General features: G+C 41.5%; 1 protein-coding gene across 2 annotated transcripts in view; it reads left to right on the top strand.

The window, feature by feature from the left end:
* The window catches only part of il1rapl2 (interleukin 1 receptor accessory protein-like 2), a 1030579-nt gene that overhangs the window by 573016 nt on the left and 435882 nt on the right, over positions 1-21681 (top strand). For both annotated transcript variants that reach the window (XM_072595577.1, XM_072595576.1), the window contains exons 4-5: positions 12522-12708; positions 15521-15674. In XM_072595577.1, coding sequence (XP_072451678.1) covers positions 12522-12708; positions 15521-15674 — 341 coding nt within the window. The remainder of the gene's footprint in view (positions 1-12521; positions 12709-15520; positions 15675-21681) is intronic.

Here is a 21681-nt window from a genome sequence, read left to right as displayed (position 1 = left end):
GGATTGCAACACAAACATCACTGTTGAAAAATGGCAACTATTAAACAGCTATCCCTGTTTAATTACGCTGTCATATCATACTCAGTGGAATATATTAATTTTGTTTAACTGGCATTATGTGATTTTTGGTTTTACACACAGGATATCTCTGAGGACTCCCTTACTCAGGTGCTGGGTAATACAAGTTTTAGAGGGTTATTATTGTTGTTTGTCTTTAACAGGTGTACACCTGATTAACGATTCCATTCAATAAGCATGGCATGACTTACCCTTATCTGAAAAAAGGACACTGAGTGCTTCCTCGGAGTTCCACCATGAAATCTACCCCATTAATCACATGATTAATCTACCCCATGAGTCAAATAGTTGACACAGTTCTTTTTAATCTCATGACATAATGCTTTGCCATGACAAACAAATGTGGTTTCTGTTGCACACGACAAAACCACCCCACAGAATCCCTTCTTTATATTTGTATAAATGTCATCGCATTTGACATTGGATCAGAGTGCACGTGGGATGCTTTTTACTTCTGGGTACCTGTGGTATACAAGGTAGCTCAGTGATAGTGCCCCAAAACAGCAAGAGGGCATGTCATTGCCTTGCTGTGGACTATTGCTGATGTATGCTGTCACCAACCCCACATCCTGCTACTTCATTCACCTTCCACCCCTACTATCCTGCCAACTGGGCCTCCTGCCAGGGGTGGCACTGCATCACTGGTGGCCAATAGAATTGGTCCCAGGCTCATAGAAGCTCTGTCGAGTCTACAGTCTGTATGGGGCCTGCTATTGGCAGGAGCTGAGTGACTATAGATCGAAGTTTGAGAAAAACATTTGAAAGCCAAGTTTCACACATCACTGAAATGCAGACATTCATGTGAATCTGTGTGAAGCAAATGCCTAGTTGCACCATTGGAACATAAGAACAGCAAACTGTTCCACCCTTTTCCAGCAGTAGATCATGGTTGTTTTAGATCTTCACGCCATGCAGCTTCAGTGCTATATTTCATGGTATCCTTACCTAATAAAAATCTATCAATCTTATTTGAAATTATCCACATCAGCAGCTGGGTGATCTAAGAGGATTCAATGTGGCAGTGCTTAATACTGCTGCCTGGGACAGTGTCAGGGACCCAGGTTTGATTCCAGTGTTGTGGGACTGTCTGTGTGGAGTTTGCACATTGTCTGCACGGGTTTCCTCCGGGTGCTTTGGTTTCGTCCCACAACCCAAAGATGTGCAGGTTAGCTGGATTGGCCATGCTAAATTGCCCATAATGTCCCAGGATATGTAAGCTAGTTGGATTTGCCATGGAAAATGCAGGGTTACGGGGATTGGGTAAGGGGGTGAGTCTGGATGGGATGCTCTTTGGAGGGTCACTGTGGACTCAATGGGCTAAATGGCCTGATGCCACACTGTAGGGATTCTATGACACAAATGTGACATTTGTTTTCCTCCCCCTTGAAGCTCCAATTAAAATCTACCTCAGAAGTTTGACTTCAGCTAAGTAATGTAAATAGGGATTAAATCTTAATAATGTATAACACCAAACTACACTGTGTTCCACAAACTAGCTAAAGAATGCAAAGCCTTTTCTAACCAGTTGTTGTGCTGTGATTGTACTGAGTTGTAGTGGGTCTTTTAAGTTTGTTAGTTTTTGTTTGAGAGTGTTGGTGGGTTTGTGTGTTCCTAGGATTCCGAGGGGTCTTAGTAGTCTGGCTGTCATTTCTGAAACTTCTTTGATGTATGGTACAACCCATGGACAAAACCAATGTCATCTACAAAATTCCATGCAAGGACTGCCACAAACTCTACGTAGGACAAACAGGAAGAAAGTTAGCCACCAGGATACACGAACACCAGCTAGCCGAAAAAAGACATAACCCTCTCTCCCTTGTATGAAGGGAGAAATGGATGAAAAAAACCCACCATTTTCACTGGGACAACACATCTATCCTGGGACAGGCTTAGCAAAGACATGCTAGAGAAAATTCCTAGAGGCCTGGCACTCCAACCACAATGCCATAAACAAACACATAGATCTAGATACCATCTATCAACCCTTCAGAAAATGAACAGGAAATGACATCACCACAAACCCCAGGAACCCCATCCAGGACAAACATATAAATAGAAAGCAGGAGACAACAGCTTCGCTTCACTTGGAGGTCTCCACTGATGATGTTACCTAGCCAGGTAATGAAACGTCTGGATATCAAACTTACAGCTCAGCGAGCAAACCTACACCCTACAGAAGAATATAGATCGACTAGAGAATTGGGCGGAGAAGTGGCAGATGGAGTTCAAACCAGGCAAATGTGAGGTGATGCATTTTGGGAAGTCTAATTCGAGAGCAACTTATATAGTAAATGGAAGAGCCTTGGGAAAAGTTGATGAGCAGAGAGTTCAAGCCCATTGCACCCTGAAGGTTGCTGCACAGGTGGACAGAGTGATCAAGAAGGCATATGGTATGCTTGCCTTCATCGGACGGGTACTGAATATAAGAGCTGGTGGCCTGTGTTAAAATTGTACAAGACATTGGTTCAGTCACATTTAGAATACTGTGTACAATTCATTGCCAAAAGGATGTGAATGATTTGGAGAGGGTGCAGAGAAGGTTTATGAGGATGTTGCTTGGTATGAAAGGTGCTAGCTATGAAGAGAGGTTGAGTAGGTTAGGATCATTTTCATTAGAAAAAAAGGAGATTGAGGGGGGACCTGGCTGAGGTCTACAAAATCATGAAGGATATAGGCAGGTTAGATAGAGATAAGCTTTTTCCCAGGGTGAAGGATTCAGTCACAAGAGGTCATGCTTTCAAGGTGAGAGGTGAAAAGTGTAAGGGGGATAAACGCGGCAAGTACTTCACACAGAGGGTGGTAGGTGCCTGGAACACGTTGCCAGCAGAGGTAGTAGAGGCAGGCATGGTAGATTCATTTAAGATGCAACTAGACAGATGCATGAGTAGGTGGGGAGCAGAGGGATACAGATGCTTAGGAATTAGATGACAGGTTTAGACAGTCGATTTGGATCGGCTCAGACCTGGAGGGCCAAAGGGCGTGTTCCTGAGCTGTAAATTTTCTTTGTTCTTTGTAAATATCACCAACGATCTCTCCTGGCCCATCCATGTTGATGCTATGGTCAAGAAAGCCCACCAATGCCTTTACTTCCTCAGAAGGCTAAGGAATACAACACGTCCCTGAAGACTCTTACCAATCTTTGTAGACACATCATGGAAAACAACTTATCCGGATACATCGCAGTGTGATACGGCAATTGCTTTACCTCACACCACAAGAAATCACAGAGAATTGTGAATGCAGCCCAGTCCATCATGAAGACTATCCTTCCTTCCATTGACTCTGTCTACATATCCCACTGCCTTGGGAAAGCAGCCAACATAACCAAAATCCTTCCCACCCTGTTTATACTCTCATCCACCCTCTTCCATTGGGTAGAAGATACAAAGATTTGAAAACAACGTACCAAAAGATTCAAGAACAGCTTCTTCTCCACTGTTATCAGACATGAACGGACCTCTCATATTAGAAACAAAACAGATATTGCTGGAAAAGCTCAGCAGGTCTGTCAGCATCTGTGGAGGGAAATCAGAGTTCACATTTCAGGTCCAGTGATCCTTCCTCGGAACTGATGGTAGCTCGGAAAATATTGGTTTATGTGCAGAAGATTGGGCAGGGGGAGGGGGTAAAAATAAATGATAGGTGAAGATAGGGCCCAAAGTGAGAGAAGAACAGTTGGACAGACAAAGAAGTGGATGATTATTTGGTTGAGAGGGTGAACAGCTGTTAATGGAGATGGTTTGTGGCTAACATTAAATAGTGTGTAACAGCAGACTATGTGATAACGAGGCTTGGTGTGTGTGGTAGAATGCGAGGACATGGGAACTTTCAAGCCCTAATTTTATCGAATTCAGCATTGAGTCCAGAGGGTTGTAGAGTCCCCAAGCGGAAAATGAGATGTTGTACATCCAGCTTGCGCTGAGCTTCGCTGGAGGACTACAGCAAGACTGAGACAGAGATGTTAGTCAAGGATCTGGGTGATGTGTTAAAGTGACAGGCAACTGGAAACTCAAGGTCTTTTTGCAGGCAGAACGTAGATGTTCTGTGAAGCAGTCACTCAGTCTATGTTTCATTTCCCCAATGTAGAGGAGACCACATCATGAGCAGCGAAAGCAGAAGACCAGATTGCATTAAGTATATATTAGAGTTGATCTTTCTCTGCACCTTCTCTGTAGCTGTAACACGGTGTTCTGCATTCTGTTCTGTTACCCTAATGTATTTATGTAAGCTATGAATTACCTGGATAGCACACAAAACAATACTTTTCACTGTATCTCAGTAAATATGACAATAATAAATCAAATACAATCACTGTTGCTTGAAACATCTTTCCTCACTCGCTCTCACCTACCCTGATCCACCTGACAATGCTATCCCTGCACATGCCCTCCATTCTGCCAAGTCTTTCACTCAGTATTCCTCCCCAAATGCACCACTACTGCCATTCACTTTTACCTCATGTCATACCAACTGTCTCTCATTCCAGGAGGTAAAAAGCCCACAGCGGTGCCAAAAGTGTCCAGATGAGTGATGGCCTGTCCAACATTTGACTCTTCTTCCCTCATGAGGAGGCTATCCTGATTCAGCTCTCCCTGAGTGGCTGAATGATTGTGTCCAAGCCTCTGACCTGGTATCAGAGGCTTCCCATGCCTTACTGTGCTGGGACACCGTGAGCAAATGTTATCACCTTTGACTTGACTGAGGATTGCTGACAACCACGACAAGCTTATTTAATCAATGTCAAACAGCAAGGCAAAGCAGCAGGACTGTAGGTGTAAATAGACTAGGCAACGCAGAGATGCTGTGAGCATCCAGGTAGACTCTAAGAGAACAAACAGGAAATCTGGAAATGCAGCCCACGAGCTGAGTATGTAAGCTGAAATGTAAACTGTCCTCGCTGTAATGTTACAATCATTGTTGTCCCTTCCCCGTGCTTCAGCATTGGGGGCCATGCAGAGACATACTGTGAGATGTGCCATGAAGGTTCTTAGAAGCTGGCCCTTGATAGATACCAACGTTCATGGACATGGGATACATGCGACTGGGTACTCATGGAATGTGCTCGGTGTCCAACATGGAAAAAAAGTCAAGCTAATGTGGCAAAATGCCCACTTTGATTTCCATGTTGAGAGTTCTTGGTGTCTACTGTGGGTGGCAGGATAGGAAACAGCATATTAATGAAGCAAGATGTGCAGTTAATAAGATTCTTAACAAGGTGTAATCTCCCTTTAGTAAGCAACTTGCCACTGCCCAGAATCTTGCCTCCACAACCTGGAACTTCACTTAAAGATGCTACAAGCTGTTCCTGATGTTGAGATAAATCTCACTAGACTTCCCTCATGTTGCTGCCTTATTTTTCACCACAAGCCCCTCTCATTCAGGCCCCGATTGGATTCCACCCAATAGCTCTGATCGTTTTTCCCTATATTAATATTTGGAAATCACAAATGATAAATTGATTATTCTTTTTAGAATCTTCCTGACAGTATTACAGTCCAAAACCTTTTCCTTTTCCGAGTGGAAAATGTCTAATTTCAGAACATTTTTAAACAGGACTTTACTTTGAACATGTAAAATTGTGAAATTACAGATAATGAGACACTAAAAGCAACACAGTCCTGCTATCTTCTCAATTGGTAAAGGTGGCATTCATACATCAGGTTTACTGCAGATATGATGTGGGTTTCAGAACCTTTGCCTTTAAATGTCAGGTTAAACAACATTGACTTTCTCCAATAGTAACTATTATACAGTCATAGAGTCATAGAGATGTTCAGCATGGAAACAGACCCTTCGGTCCAACCTGTCCATGTCAACCAGATATCCCAACCCAATCTAGTCACACCTGCCAGCACAAGGCCCATATCCCTCCAAACCCTTCCTATTCATATATCCATCCAAAGGTCTCTTAAATGTTGCAATTGTACCAGCCTCCACCACATCCTCTGGCAGCTCATTCCATACACGTACCACCCTCTGCATGAAAAAGTTGCCCCTTAGATTGCTTTTATATCTTTCCCCCCTCACCCGAAATCTATGCCCTCTAGTTCTGGACTCCTCGACTCCAGGGAAAAGACTTTGTCTATTTATCCTTTCCTTGCCCCTTATAATTTTGTAAACCTCTCTAAGGTCACCCCTCAGCCTCCGACGCTCCAGGGAAAAGAGCCCCAGCCTGTTCAGCCTCTCCCTATAGCTCAAATCCTCCAACTCTGGCAACATCCTTGTAAATCTTTTCTGAACCCTTTCAAGTTTCACAACATATTTCCCATAGGAAGGAGACCAGAATTGCACGCAATATTCCAACAGTGGCTTAACCTATGTCCTGTACAGCAGCAACATGACCTCCCAACACCTGTACTCAATATTCTGACCAATAAAGGAAAGCATACCAAACGCCTTCTTCACTATCCTATCTACCTGTGACTCCACTTTCAAGGAGCTATGAACCTGCACTCCAAGGATTCTTTGTTCAGCAACACTCCCTAGGATCTTACCATTAAGTGTATAAGACCTGCTAAGATATGCTTTCCCAAAATGTAGCACCTCGCATTTATCTGAATTAAACTCCATCTGGCACTTCTCAGCCCATTGGCCCATCTGCTCCAGATCCTGTTGTAATCTCTTTGCTGTTCAATACACCTCCAATTTTGGTGTCATCTGCAAACTTACTAACTGTACCTCTTAAGCTTGCATCCAAATCATTTATGTACATGACAAAAAGTAGAGGGCCCAGCACTGATCCCTGTGACACTCCACTGGTCACAGGCCTCCAGTCTGAAAAACAACCCTCCACCACCACCCTCTGTCTTCTACCTTTGAGCCAGTTCTGTCTCCAAATGGCTAGTTCTCCCTGTATTTCATGAGATCTAACCTTGCTACTCAGTCTCCCATGGGGAACCTTGTCGAAAGCCTTATTGAAGTCCATATAGATCACATCTACTGCTCTGCCCTCATCAATCTTCTTTGTTACTTCATCAAAAAACTCAATTAAGTTTGTGAGACATGACTTCCCATGCACAAAGCCATGTTGACTATCCCTTACCAGTCCTTGCCTTTCCAAATACATGTACATCCTGTCCCTCAGGATTCCCTCCATCAACTTGCATTCTACTGATGTCAGGCTCACCAGTCTATAGTTCCCTGGCTTGTCTTTACTGCCCTTCTTAAACAGTGGCACCACGTTTGCCAACCTCCAGTCTTCCGGCACCTCACCTGTGACTATCAATGATACAAATATCTCAGCAAGATTCAGTGGAATACTTTGGGATTACCTTGTAGAAAATAAAAGGACACTGGAACATAATCAGTTTTAAATAATTTCATGTTCACAGTGAATATGTTGGTGTCGATACTTTAAGAAATGCTTTCCAAATGTCTTGTGTCAAACAAAGACAAACTCAAATTTTTACAGCCCCGTAAGAGAGGGAATCCAATCTTTTGCTGACCTTCAGATATCCTTGATATGTTGTTGAGATGTGAAAGGTAGCAATCAAATGATATTGTATATTAATATAGTGCCTTCAGCATATTGAAATAGACCAAGTTTTTTTCACAGAAGCATTTAAAGTGCAACATTGGTGCAGACTTAATGGGCTGAAGGGACCTTTTATTAGATTCCCTACAGTGTGGAAACAGGCCCTTCAGCCCAACAAGTCCATACTGCCCCTCCAAAGAGAAACCCACCCAAACCCAGTCCCCTACCTTATATTACCCCTGACTAATGCACTTAACACTGTGGGCAATTTCGCATGGCCAATTCACCTAACCTGCACATCTTTGGATTGTGGGAGGAAACCGGAGAACCCGAAGTAAACCCATGCAGTCAAAGGGAGCATGTGCAAACTCCACACAGACAGAAATCAAACCCAGGACCCTGGTGCTGTGAGGCAGCAGTGCTAACCACTGAGCCACTGTGCCGCCCCATGCTGTAGACCTCTCTAACTATAACAGCACTGAGGCATGTACGAAAATGTTGGATGAAACTTAATGTTCCCCTCCCCGTGAAGCCAATTTGGTGGCAGGGATGTGTTTAATCGGATAAGACTGAATCAAGTCTGGCAGTTCTGGAGGAGAGTCATACCGGAATCTCAGTACTAACTCTGCTTCTCTCTCCACAATGCTGCCAGACCTGTTGAGTTTTCCCAGCATTCTCAATGTTAGTTTCAGATTTCCAGAATTTCGTGTTTGTTTTAAGTTAAAAACCACACAACACCAGGTTATAGTCCAACAGGTTAATTTGGAAGCACTAGCCTTTGGAGCGCTGCTCCTTCATCAAGTGGTTGTCAACTACCCGATGAAGGAGTAACGCTCCGAAAGCTCATGTTTCCAAATAAATCTGTTGGATTAGAACCTGGTGTTGTGTGATTTTTTTTCTTTAACTTTGCACAGCCCAGTCCAACCTCCAAATCATGGCTTTTGTTTGATCAAGCCAAATGTTTGGTAATGGCGATGGTTACATTGTTACCATTAGGTGAGCTTTTAGTTCCAGTTTTATGCTGAATTCAAATTTTATCATCTGCCATGGTGTGATTTGTACCCATGTTCCCCAGAATGATAGCCTGCAGTTCTGGATTACTACTCCAGTCACATTACCATCATCCACCACCTCCCCTTCTGAACAGTGGTCATTAACTTCAGCAATTAAACATTATAATCGTGAGGGCTCTTGGCTATGCTTAGGATACAACAGTTTACATAATAATCTTTCTCAAAATGACATAGCTCTAAGCTGATGTATTTAACAGTCGAGCGTAAAATTATTCCTTATTTAAAAGATACTCTGGTGTTACTTTAATTTCTTGAGTGACTAGGTGTAGAAAACAAATGAAACTGCTGAAAGAAATCGGAACATGTGGCTGAGCTTTCTCAAGTACATTCTGAAAAAGATAACGTGGTTTTGCTTATTACAGTCAACAAATTGTGCAAATAAATCATTCCAATACTTTGGGCCTCTATTCATGCAAAAAGATGAAGCTTATTTTTTTTTAATTTGGTATCATAAACATTTTTAAAAATAAAAGTCCAGAACATTTTTAAGTTTCACTTGTGGAAAATGTCTTGAGAATTCCTTTTGGCTCACATTGAGCTATTGCCAGAAAGTTTTGTCTGGTTGGAATAACTACGTAATCATTCACTGAAAAAACAACAAGAGAACTTTCCGAAGTTCATATCCAAGACATAAATCATTTACGATACGCGTCTCTGAAGGAGAAAGTGAGATGCTGCAAAACAGAGCTATTTGTCATTTTCAGCCCCATTTCCTCCTTCTGCCAGTTGTCTCCTCTCCCCTTCCCCTGAAAACATTGATTTCTTGTCAGTTGTCTGGGTCCAATCACCTTCCAGCATCTGACTCAAGTGAATCTTCAGGTTCAGTCACAAGCATTATCCGAAGCATGCAGGCATTGAGTTCTTATTGATACAGCCAGGAGGGCACGCTGGATAGCAGGAGCATTTTTTTACTTGCATGTTTTAACTAAGCTGTCCTAAACACAATGCAAGTAAGATCAATATTGACCTAGCTAACATGTGACACAATGGGATTTTAAAACATGTAAGCATCACTGTCTATTGCTGATTGGCATTGAGAAAGTGCTGGGAGTCACCTTCTTAAACTATTGTAATCCACGTCATGGAGGCACACCCACTGTGCTTTTGGGAAGATGGTGCTGGCATTTAATCCAGTGACAATGAAGGAATGGCAAATTAGTCAGGATGATCCGTAGCTTGTCAGAGAGTTTGTAGGTGATGGTGCTCCCAAGGATCTTTTGTCCTTGTCCTTTTAGCTGGTAGAGGTCACAGATTTGTAAGGTACTATTGAATGAGTCTTGAGAGGTGACCATAGAGCATCTTTCAATGATTTACCCTGCTACCACTGTGAAAGGAACGATTGTTCAATGTAATGAATGGGGTGCCAGTCAAGGGGGCTGCTTTGTCCTGGATGATGTCAAGCTTCTCGAGTGTTGTTGGAGCTGCACCCGTCCAGGCAAGTGGGGACTATTCCATCACACACCTGACTTGTGTCTTGTAGATGGTGGGCAGGCTTTGGGAAGTCAGGAGGTGAGTTATTCACAGTAGGATTTCTTTCTCTGACTTTGTTGGTGTAACTGCTGTAATTTTAACTGGGTCAGCCATTGAAACAATGTTGGAATTTATCAGCTTTGTATGGGTGGCATCTTACCAGTCACAGCTTGGGTTGGAGGCAGGCTTAGAGCATGATTTAGGAAGTGGTACATGGGCTGTCATCTATGTGCCATCTCAAAATCTGACAGATGCACCTGCAAACATTTTGTCAAATCCTTCCAAAAGAATGTACACACATTTTCCCTCCATTGTCTCTCAGTATGCTTTTACCCAAGTAGGCAAGTAGCAGACAAAATGCAAATATGATTTGCAACATTTGAACGAGGTGCCACATGATCTTCTGAATGCAACGTGAGCCCCCAGTAATGTCAAACTCCTCAGGCTGAGAGGAAGTAGGCTTGCATTGGGAGGTTGGGCCATCATTAACACTGGGACTGAGGGGGAAGCTTAGCAACAGTAAGTGGTAAGGTTGCTACAATCACTGTTATACGGTCATAGAGTCATAGAGAAGTAGCATGGAAGCAGACCCTTCAGTCCAACTCGTCCATACCGACCAGATATCCCAACCTAATGTAGTCCCATTTGTCAGCACTAGGCCCATATCCCTCCAAACCCTTCCTATTCACATACCTATCCAGATGCCTTTTAAATGCTGCAATTGTATCAGTCTCCACCACTTCCTCTGGCAGCTCATTCCATACACACACCGTGCTCTGCATGTAAAAGTTGCCCCTTAGGTTCCTTTTATATCTTTCCCCTCTCACCCTAAATCTATGCCCCCTAGTTCTGGAAAAGACTTTGTCTATTTATCCTATCCATGCCCCTCATGATTTTATAAATCTCTATAAGGTGCCTCCGATGCACCAGTGAAAACCGCCCCAGCCTATTCAACCTCTCACTATAGCTCAAATCCTCCAAACCTGACAAATTCCTTGTAAGTCTTTTCTGAAGGCATATCATGGGGAATGTGAGAGGAAACAGTATCTCCCAATTTTTTGTTTATTTGCATCAATACAATGCCTGGACAGTTCCTTTCTGCAGGGTATCAGGCCTTACTTTGAAAATATTTCCACAGTAGCAATCATAATTTTGACTGATTGCAGCAGACAATGTTTTGATCATACTCAAATAACCAAGCCTGCAATCCTCAGACCACCTTGTCCATCATGAGCTGCGATTCTGCTATTAGGTTGCATTTATGGAAGATTCCGAGCTGCTACAAATTGCACATTTTAAAATTATTAGTTGTACTTGCAGTTACACAGCTCAAAGCTACATATGGGAGAAAGTGAGGGCTGCAGATGCTGGAGATCAGAGCTGAAAATGTGTTGCTGGAAAAGCGCAGCAGGTCAGGCAGCATCCAAGGAACAGGGAGAATCGACGTTTCGGGCATCAGCCCTTCTTCAGGAATGAGGAAAGTGTGTCCAGCAGGCTAAGAGAACGTGGCTGAAGAGCTTCTGTGCAGAGGAGATGACCTGGGGTGTGCAGTGAGAGAGGGACTCACTGAAATCCTTGTAGAGGGAGGAAGAGAGCTTCTTCAAGGAAGGCATCCTTGTAAGAGGATTCGCAGTAGGTTAAAATCTTCGAGGAGAAAGTGAGGGCTGCAGATGCTGGAGATTAGAGCTGAAAATGTGTTGCTGGAAAAGCGCAGCAGGTCAGGCAGCATCCAAGGAACAGGAGAATCGACGTTTCGGGCATCAGCCCTTCTTCAGGAATGAGGAAAGTGTGTCCTCCCTACCTTTTATCTTAGCCTGCTGGACACACTTTCCTCATTCCTGAAGAAGGGCTGATGCCCGAAACGTCGATTCTCCTGCTCCTTGGATGCTGCCCTCCGGCCTATCACCCTCACCTTAACCTCCCTCCACCTATCGCATTCCCAACGCCCCTCCCACAAGTCCCTCCTCCCTACCTTTTATCTTAGCCTGCTGGACACACTTTCCTCATTCCTGAAGAGGGGCTGATGCCCGAAACGTCGATTCTCCTGTTCCTTGGATGCTGCCTGACCTGCTGCGCTTTTCCAGCAACACATTTTCAGCTCAAAGCTACATATATTAAGCATACAGGAGCCTGATTGAAACAAGCAGCTAGCATTATGGAATACAACTTTGTTTATTCTGAGCCAGCAAAACAGAAGGATCGCAGAAATGTATTTCTATTAAAGTTTTGTTAATACAGAAAGTTGCCAAATTCAGGGTTCTGTTCTTGATTTGAAGCTTCTTTGAAATGTTGTGTATGGCTGAGTACCACTGTTTACTTCCACATGGCATCCTGCCAAGAATCAATACATTTTCTTATTGTTTTTCTTTAATATTCTGAGATGCCTGAAATGAAATTAAGAATAGAAAATGTTTCTCATGTTGCAGAAACTCAACGTATTGTATGAAGGTGACAATGTCCTTGACAGTGGCGGAAAATGACTCAGGACTTTGCTACAACAGTATGATTCGACATTTAGAGAAAGCTGAAATTACAAAAAGCAAAGAGATCCACTGCCCAGATATTGAAGACTTCATCACAGGAAACCAAGATCTTGATATTGTTTGGTACAAGGTAATATAGATAATTCTTTTGTTTCATAAATCAGGCCAGATGGTCTATTTCTCTTGCTAAGGTTATTAATTTTATTAACATTTCATAATCTGCACAATCCAGGAAGTCTATCATAGAGTGCACACTTGTTTTTCACAAATTTGCTTTCCTTGTCATGATTTTGTTCTGATTCTGGGATGGACATCGTTAAAAATCTCACAACACCAGGTTATAGTCCAACAGGTTCATTTGGAAGTACTAGCTTTCAGAGTGCTGCTCCTTTGCCCCATTAACCACCTGATGAAGGAGCAGCGCTCCAAAAACTAGTGCTTCCAAATAAACCTGCTGGACTGTAACCTGGTGTTGTGTGATTTTTAACTATGATTGTGTTCTTGCTTTGCCATCACAGATTTCCATGTTGACAGTTCCCATTCCAGTTTTAACTGCTATAAGTGACTCTGGGGAAGTACAGTTTTACGAACATAAGAACTAGGAGCAGGATAAGACAATTCATTCCCTCAGGCGTGCTCCACCATTTTAATATGACCATGGCTGATCTCCAGTTGGACTCAACTGCACTTCCCTGCCCACTCTCTCAAAACTTTTATCCCATTACTATTTAAAACTATCTCCATCACCTCCTTACGTTTATTCAGAGTCCTGGCATCCACCACATTCTAGGGGAGTGAATTCCACAGACTCATGACCTTTTGAGAGAAGTAATTTCTTTCCCCATCTCTGTTTTAAATCTGCTACTCGTTATCTGAAAACTGTGACCTCTCATTTTAGATTGTCCCACATCCACGTAATGTCTGTCTCGTCAATCCACATTCGCAACCTCGAGTGAATCTTTTCCCATTCTTTTAAAACTCTGATGAGTAGAGGGCTGAACTGCTCAATCATTCCTCATAAGACAACGCTTTCATCTCTGGAATTAATTGAGTGAACCTTCTCTGATCTGCTTCCAATGCAGTTACATCCTTTCTCAAGAAATGGGACCAAAATTGTACTCAGTATTCCAGATGTAGTTTGATATTTTGCTTCCAACTTTGTTGCCATTTTGTATCTAAGAACAAAAAAAAGTGTTAGAAACGGGAGTTTGTCTCTCAAACTCTTTTGAGGAGCCTTCAACATTTAATTAGGGACTATTATAGATTGATTTAAATGGAAGCTTGATAAGTACACAAGGCAAAAATGTTTAAGGGGGATATTGATGTGGTTAGATGATAAAGGATGGGAGGATATTTGCGTGAAATTAAATAAATGCATATTGTACTGATTGAGCTAATCCTGTGCTTTATAACATGTAATTCTACTAAATAAATTAGGTCTGCACCTCCCCTTTTTATACTAAATAATCAATGTAAAGTAACCTTGATGGTAATTTGTCAACACATCAATAATATTTCAAAAGTGAAATTTCACAAGGCATTTCTTTCCATCCACTTCTTTACCAGCTGCAAATTTTAGGGCAGCACAGTGGCTCAGTGGTTAGCACTGCTGCCGCACAGCACCGGAGACCCAGGTTTGATTCCAACCTTGGGCAAATGTCTGTGTGGAGTTTGCTCATTCTCCCTGTGTTTGCGTGGGTTTCCTCTGGGTGCTCCGGTTTCCTCCCACAATCCAAAGATTTGCAGGTTAGGTGAATCGGCCATGTTAAATTTGCCCATTGTGTTCAGGGATGTGTAGGTTAAGTGCATTAGTCGGGGAAATAAGGTAAGGTCTGGGGTGGGTTGCTCTTCAGAGAGTCGGTGTGGACGTAATGGGCCAAAGGGCTTGTTTCCACGCTGTAGCGATTCTATGAAATTGCTTACAGAGAATAGTTATTGTGAGAACCTGCTGACTGTGCTAATCTATATGATTAAATATGTAACAAAGAAGAAATGAAAAATGCTCCAGTTGATTTGAAAAATTTATGTACATGGGCCACGCATTTTATTATGGAGGCATAAGATAATGCATATTGTCATGGGAACCAGGCTTCTGTACCTGCGATTGAAAGAAGTGAAATAGAGTAAGGTTTGCCTAGTAACAAGAATGTGAGGCTGCAAAGTAGGTAAATCAGTTCCTGATTGCTTCTTTGGCAATTTGGAATTCTAACTGGATTAGAAATGTTGGAGAAATGAACTGGTGTTACATCTTACAAAGGAAAAAACTGATTGAGGGACAAATTGACTGATGTCCTTCTGTTGTAAAATAAATGGACATCATCAATGTCATTTTGAAATTATTTGCAAGAATGAAGGATGTTTACAGATAATCAAGGTCAGTGATCTGTCTGAATTTCCTTTGCGAACTGTAAATGATGGAAAGGTATTCAAAGTTGATGCATGTTAATAAAATGGATACTTATCTGACAAAAGGTGAGGTTGGTTATCAGGATATGAATCGCTTGAGGTGATTAAGTGGGTTTGGAGCATTTTGCGGTATGTTACTGAATGAAAAGGATATGTTAGCAATATTCACTGCTTTGGTGAGTTAGTCTGGCAAGAATCACACTCCTTCAGTATTTTGAAGTGGGTCAGGTAGAGATTTGAACAAAATATTTGTATTGGAAGAAGTCCGTGCCATAATTTGCAGTGAATGCAGCAACGAGCGTTGACTTGTGGGAAAATGCATAATCCAGGGAGTTACTCAATGCCTAAATCGGACAATGGGAAACAAGCACATTTTGAATGACTGTACGTAGAGATTCTTCTCAAGTGAGTAAGCTGCAGGACAGGGCTATCTGGAGACAAAGAAAACAATTTAAAAACTGTTGAACTATAATACTTAATTGAAAATTAATGGATATTCTTCTTAAAGGTTCTTTATTAATCCCATGTTATTCTAGGAATGTTTGCCTAAATCATGGAGAAGTACAATTTTGCAGAAGAGAAACACCCTTGTAATCCAGGAGGTTCAGGAGGATGACTTGGGGAATTACACCTGTGAATTGAAATACAAAAACAAGCTGGTGCGAAGAACAACTGAATTAAAAATTACAGGTGAGGGATTTCACTGTGTTTCTGAAATGAAGTGAAACTATGAAAATGAACTGAGAAGGAAAAACAATAGAGGTGGAGTTTTGCTGAATCACCACAATGCTGGAGGCCTTTAAAATTGGTCAGCAGGTGCAAAGTTTGAAGACCCTGTCCCCATTTTCAGGAAATTGCAATTTTGGTGACATAGGGAAGGGGGTAAGACACTGAATCATGCAAACACGAAGTGCAAATTAAGCAGGGCCATTTGAAATGCATGGCAAGTGCAAGCATGGGAATCATGATTTGATGGAGGAGATAGAAATGTTATTGAAGAACAGATAAAATTTATTTAAGTACTATGATCTGACGTGATTGGAATCCCTCACTATTTTGACACAAACTAAGGCTGGAACTTTCAGTTCAAATAAAAAGAAGGAGACATCCATTACTTGGTATGTGTTCAATTGACAGCCCTTGGATCATGCAGAAACAACCCATCTGTTTTTGCAGTTTCGATTGACTTTATTATTGATGTTTCCCAGTGGTTGTTATTACAGCTAAGCCTATTATGAATGCGTGACTGAAGTTTCAAAGTCTCCTCAACTCGTTATCTCAGCAGGAACTGAGTTCATGTTTGAATTACAGTTTTAAGAGGCAATTAAAGGATTAGTTGTCTTTCAACTTGTGAGTGAATGCTTGTATTTGTTTTGACAAGAGATGGCCCACTTGGGGAGGAGGGCGATTTATAACTGTTGAGTAGGTTTCATAAATGCCAGAACTGCTGACATTTTCCAGAAATTTCTGTTTTATTTTTGCTTTTGCTTCATAAATCAGAATTTGCTTTCAGGGTTATCTGAGTATGAATCTTGCAGATTGTTACATTTATTTTTCATGTCAGCATGGCTTTTGAACTCTGCCATTTTTTAAAAGTCAGTTGTACATGGGATGTGAGCTAAAGCCAGCTTTTTTTTACCCACAGTTACTTATGCAAGGGACAATTATTTCCAATTGTGTGAGTAGAAATATGAAAAGGCTGAAAGGAAAGGGTCAAACAGTCTTTCACACAACAGGTACAAAGTCCCATTGAATCATAGCTGAATATAGGAGATGGGACATCATGTTGACGTTGTCCAGACATTGGTGAGACTTCTTCTGGAGTACTGTGTCCAGTTTTGGTTGGCTTGTTATAGGAATGATTAAACTGGAGAGGTTCAGAAAAGATTTACCAGAATGTTACTGGGAGTGGAGGGTTTGAGAGATATAAAGAGACTGGAACTTTTTTCACTGTCGTGTGGAAGATTGCGGAGTGACCCTTATTGAGGTTTAGAATATCATGAGCGTCAAAACAGGATGAATGGCAAAGATCTTTTCCCACAGAAGAAGGCATATTTTTAATATGAGATTCAAAAAGGGGCAAGTTTTTTAGATAGGGTGTGGATCGTGTGTGGAACCAACTGCTGGTTAAAATGGTGGATTTGAACAGTTACAATGTTTAAAAGACATTTGGATAATATTACAATACAGGGTAAACCCTTCTGCTTAATTTAAAACCAGCAACACAGAAAAGATTTATCTTGTGCAGTAATCTGTAAAACTTTGAGTGGCCAAGAACTATTTAAAATAAAGAACTTTGTTTCTTAATGTAAAGAAGAGCATAATTAATTAACAACTATGCACCAGTCCTTACTCTAACCTATATTTTACCTTCCCTTCTGTAATACTAGTCTGATAAAACTCCCAGTTAAGATTTACAAAACAACATTTCTTATCTCAAAATCAGGCAACTTTTGGTTCTTCTGTTTGGATCTTCCTGTGTCTCCTTTTCTTCTTCTCAGGGTTCCTGCTTCACAGGTTACTGATCGATAAAGGTACTTTTAAGAGAGTTATTTTTCAGGCAGTCTTTTACCCACTGGGGCTTGGCTGTTCTCCTCCCAACTGTTCAATTTTTCCCTGGTCTTATACCCTAGAGCATCGAATTGTGTCATTGGCTTTTAAAATTGTCTACATACTCAATTCAAACTTGATTCGAAATTGTTGTTTTCTCGGGAAATAATTTAAACTGAATGGCCGATTTTGAATCAGTTTTTTTGTTGTTTCCAGGCAACCAGCTACTCCATTTGTTGGAGCACATGTTACATTGTGTCTTATTGTGAACCCTTGGTGCTGTCACTGCTAGCTTTTAACTCTCTTAAAAAGTATAGTTCACCCACATCTTCATAAGACCCCCCTTAAGAAAAAATGAACAATCATAATGAAAAGATGGCTTCATTTTTTTCTCTACTTTTAAAACTCATTTCCCTAACATGCAGATAACTTTAATTAAGTTTACCTTAACTTCTTCCCATATACCTATATATATAACATAAATAAAGACAAATCTCATCTAAACTGTATCAGTTAAATCCACAATAATGCATCTGCGATTACATCTTCTGGCCCACAACATGTATGATTTTAAAATAAAAGTCTGTAACATAATACTCCAAAGAAATAGTCTCATATTCTTATCTTTAAAACGTTCTAAGAATGTAAGCAGATTGTAGTCATTGTACACAACCGTCTCCGACATATTGTTCATGACATACACATTAAAATGCTGTAAGGCCAGTACCAAACTCAGTAGTTCCTTTCGATTGTGGAGTATTTATTCTGGTGGATGTTGATCTTCTTTGAAAAGTAACCAACTTGCAGTTCAATCCCATCCTCTTTAAAAGGTTTTCAAAGACTTTAAAAGGTTTTGAAAGTTTTGCTGTAGCTGAAACTGTTTTGGTGGTTTAAATCAATTTCAAATAGTCAAATGCCTGCTGGCATGGTTCTGTCTACCGAAGCGTTGTGTTCTTCTTCAGCAAATCGGTTAACAGTGCGACTACACTGCTGAAGTTTGGAACAATCTTCCGATAGAATCCGCTGAGTCTGAAGAATCGAAGCACCGCTTTCTTCAAGGTTGGGCATGGAAATTCCTCGATGGCCTTCGGTTTTTGCATTCCATGGGGTCAACCTTCCACGACCAATGTTATGTCCCAAGAATATCACCCTTACTTTTGCGGATTCTGTTTTATTTAAGTTTATCACCAGTTTTGCTTCTCGTAGTCATTCAAAGAGCTCTGCCAACTGTACCATGTGATCTTTCCAGGATTTACATCACTGCATCATCCAAATAGACTGCCTAGTTTGTTAACCTAACCACAACTCTGTTCATGAGTCCTTGGAATGTGGTGGGCACGTTCTTCATTGCAAAGGGCATCAATTTAAGTTGGAGTTACAAATGCAGAAATTTCTTTCGCCATCTCTGATAAAGATACCTGCCAGTAACCAGACATTAAGTCCAACTGATGATGTATCTGGCTTGTCTGATTTTCTTGATACAGTCCTGCAATCTCAGAATTGGATATGAGTATGATTTGTAATGGCGTTGACCTTCCGATAATCCATGCAGAATCATTGAGTCCCATCTGATTTGGGAACTAAGACAATCGGCGAACTCCACTCGCTCTGGCTTGGTTCAATAATGACCTCCTCGACCAACAGCCTCGACCTCCTTCTGGACCTGTCTGGCTTTGAGAGGATTAAGCTGATAAGGGTGTTGTTTTATCAAAGCAGTATTTGCTATGTCTACTTCATATAAAATAGCATTTCTCCTCCCCATCTGATTCTTATACTGCAGTAACAAATCTTTCAATTGTGTTCTGTGTTCCTGAGACAGATAGCTTACTAACATATCCCACTCTTCAAGGACTTCTTTATTTTTTAATCTATTTTGAAGCACCTCAAAATCCATATCATCTGAATTCGATTCCTCACTCTGCAGGACAATAACTAACACCTGTTCCTCCAGGTCATTGTCTCTAGTATAATATGGTTTCACATGTTCACATGACATACTTGATACCTTTGTTTTCTATCTGGCATCTTTACTAAATAGTTTACCTGATTCAACTTTCTCTCAATATAATAGGGGCCACTAAACCTGGCTTCAAAGGGATCTCCTATCACTGTTAACAGTACTAACGCGTCATCCACTCAGGAAAACGTTCGAGTCTCTGAGCTTTTATCTGGCACCTGCTTCATTCTATACTGTGCCCTCTTTAGGTGCTGTTTAGCTAACTCACTTACTCAGTTTAATCTCTCCCTCAACTCCGATACATAATCTAAGATCTCCAACTTTGGTCCTGTCAATTTTTCTTTAATTAATTTCAAAGGGCCTCTCACTTCATGACCGAATATTAACTCAAAGGGAATGAACTGAGTAGATTCATTTGGGGCATTGCGAATGGTAAACAATATGAATGGGATGCTTTTATCTCAATCGTTCAGGTAATCCTAACAGTATGCTCTCAATATGGTCTTCAAGGTCTGATGCCACCTTTTTAAAGCTCCCTGGGATTCAGGCTGATACGCACAGGATTTAAAGTGCTGTGTGCCTAAGCTATTCATAACCTCCTTAAACAGCCGAGCAGTAAAATCTGACCCTTGGTCTGACTGAATCTCTCTAGGTAGCCCATGCCATAGAAGAAAGCTACTAACTCCTCTACTACCCTTATTGCCTTGATATTCCGTAATGGAATTGCCTCCGGAAATCTGGTAGACACATCCATTATGGTTAACAACTACTGGTTCCCACTTTTAGTTATCAGGAGGGAACCTACACAATCAATTATAACCCGTGTGAAAGGTTCTTCAAATGCGGGAATTGGCAACAAAAGTGTTACTGCCTATGGCTTACCTACCATTTGGCATGTATGACACGTACAGCAAAAGTTAACCACATTCCAGGCCAATAAAAATGTTTTTGTACCTTAGCCTGAGTCTTTTGTACCCCTAGGTGACTTCCTACAGGTAGTTGATGTGCTACCCATAACACTTCCTGTCTGTATGCTACTGGCATCACAATCTGGTGCACTTCGGCCCACTTCCCCTCTGCACTAACCTACCATGGTCTCCATTTCCATCTGAGGATTCTATCTTTCAGATAATAACCGTCCAGAATATAGTCTGCCTCCTTTTCAGAGTATGCATCCACATATATATCTTTTATTGTCTTGTAATGCTGTTGCAAGTCTCTTAGCCTTTTAGGACTAAACACATCTATCTGACCCTCTGCCTGTTCAGGTTTCTCCTGCACCATTACATCAAATAGGGTGTCTGCTAACTGAACCTCAACTCCATCATTTTTCTCTTCACTTTTCGCTTCATGCTGTGACTTACGATAGTGGGATCTGGTAACCACACAGTCTGGGAAAATACCAGAATATTTCTGTTTTAACTCCTCAGCTTCTTGGTCTTCCTTGGGCTTCTCCACAACATGGGGTGTCACTCCCACCTTGATCCTGCCAAAGTGAATTCCTGGAACTGACACTCTGTCAATCTCTCCCACTGTAACTTCCCCAGTCTTGAATTGGCACTCCCACCTGATTTTACATATGGGAATGCTAAATTTCTGTCCATCTATTCCATAAATTTCCACACTCTCGTGTAACAGATCAGAAACAGTGCATATTCACTTATCTCTTACTATCAGTGACTGGTTAGATCCTGAATCTCTCAAAATTATAACTTCTTGTCCTTCTCCTCGTGTTCTTTCTGAGTAAATTTTACCTACAGAGGTGAATTCTTTATAGAGATCAGGTACTAACTCCCAGCCCCTGCTTCGACTGCACACTCTCCTACACCTCCTCGGCTTTTCTTGGGGTCTCCTTTACTATCTTCACGAATGCCACTGGCTTAGCTTCTTTTACTACATCTTTTCCCACAGCACCTTTCTTTAATATCCAGCATTGTGGCTTTATGTATCCCACATTACTACAGTGGAAACACCTGAGGCCTTTCACCTCCTTTCCACCCTCTTGGGCTTCTTTTTTATCCTGTGGTAAATTCTTACCAGTGCTCTCTACTCTTGGTTTCATAGTGTAGGATCTCCCCTTCCCCCAACTTCTATCCCTCACAGGACGAAATCTGGCCGGAAGTTTGTCTTATGCACCAACATCTGCTAATTCTGCTGCCCTTCTCACTTCCTGGACTTTCTGTTCCTCCA

This window comes from Chiloscyllium punctatum, chromosome 25, assembly GCF_047496795.1.
Source record: "Chiloscyllium punctatum isolate Juve2018m chromosome 25, sChiPun1.3, whole genome shotgun sequence".
Lineage (NCBI taxonomy): Eukaryota > Metazoa > Chordata > Chondrichthyes > Orectolobiformes > Hemiscylliidae > Chiloscyllium > Chiloscyllium punctatum.
The sequence above is the reverse complement of the archived record's forward strand: the minus strand, read 5'-3'. Positions and strand labels throughout refer to the sequence as shown.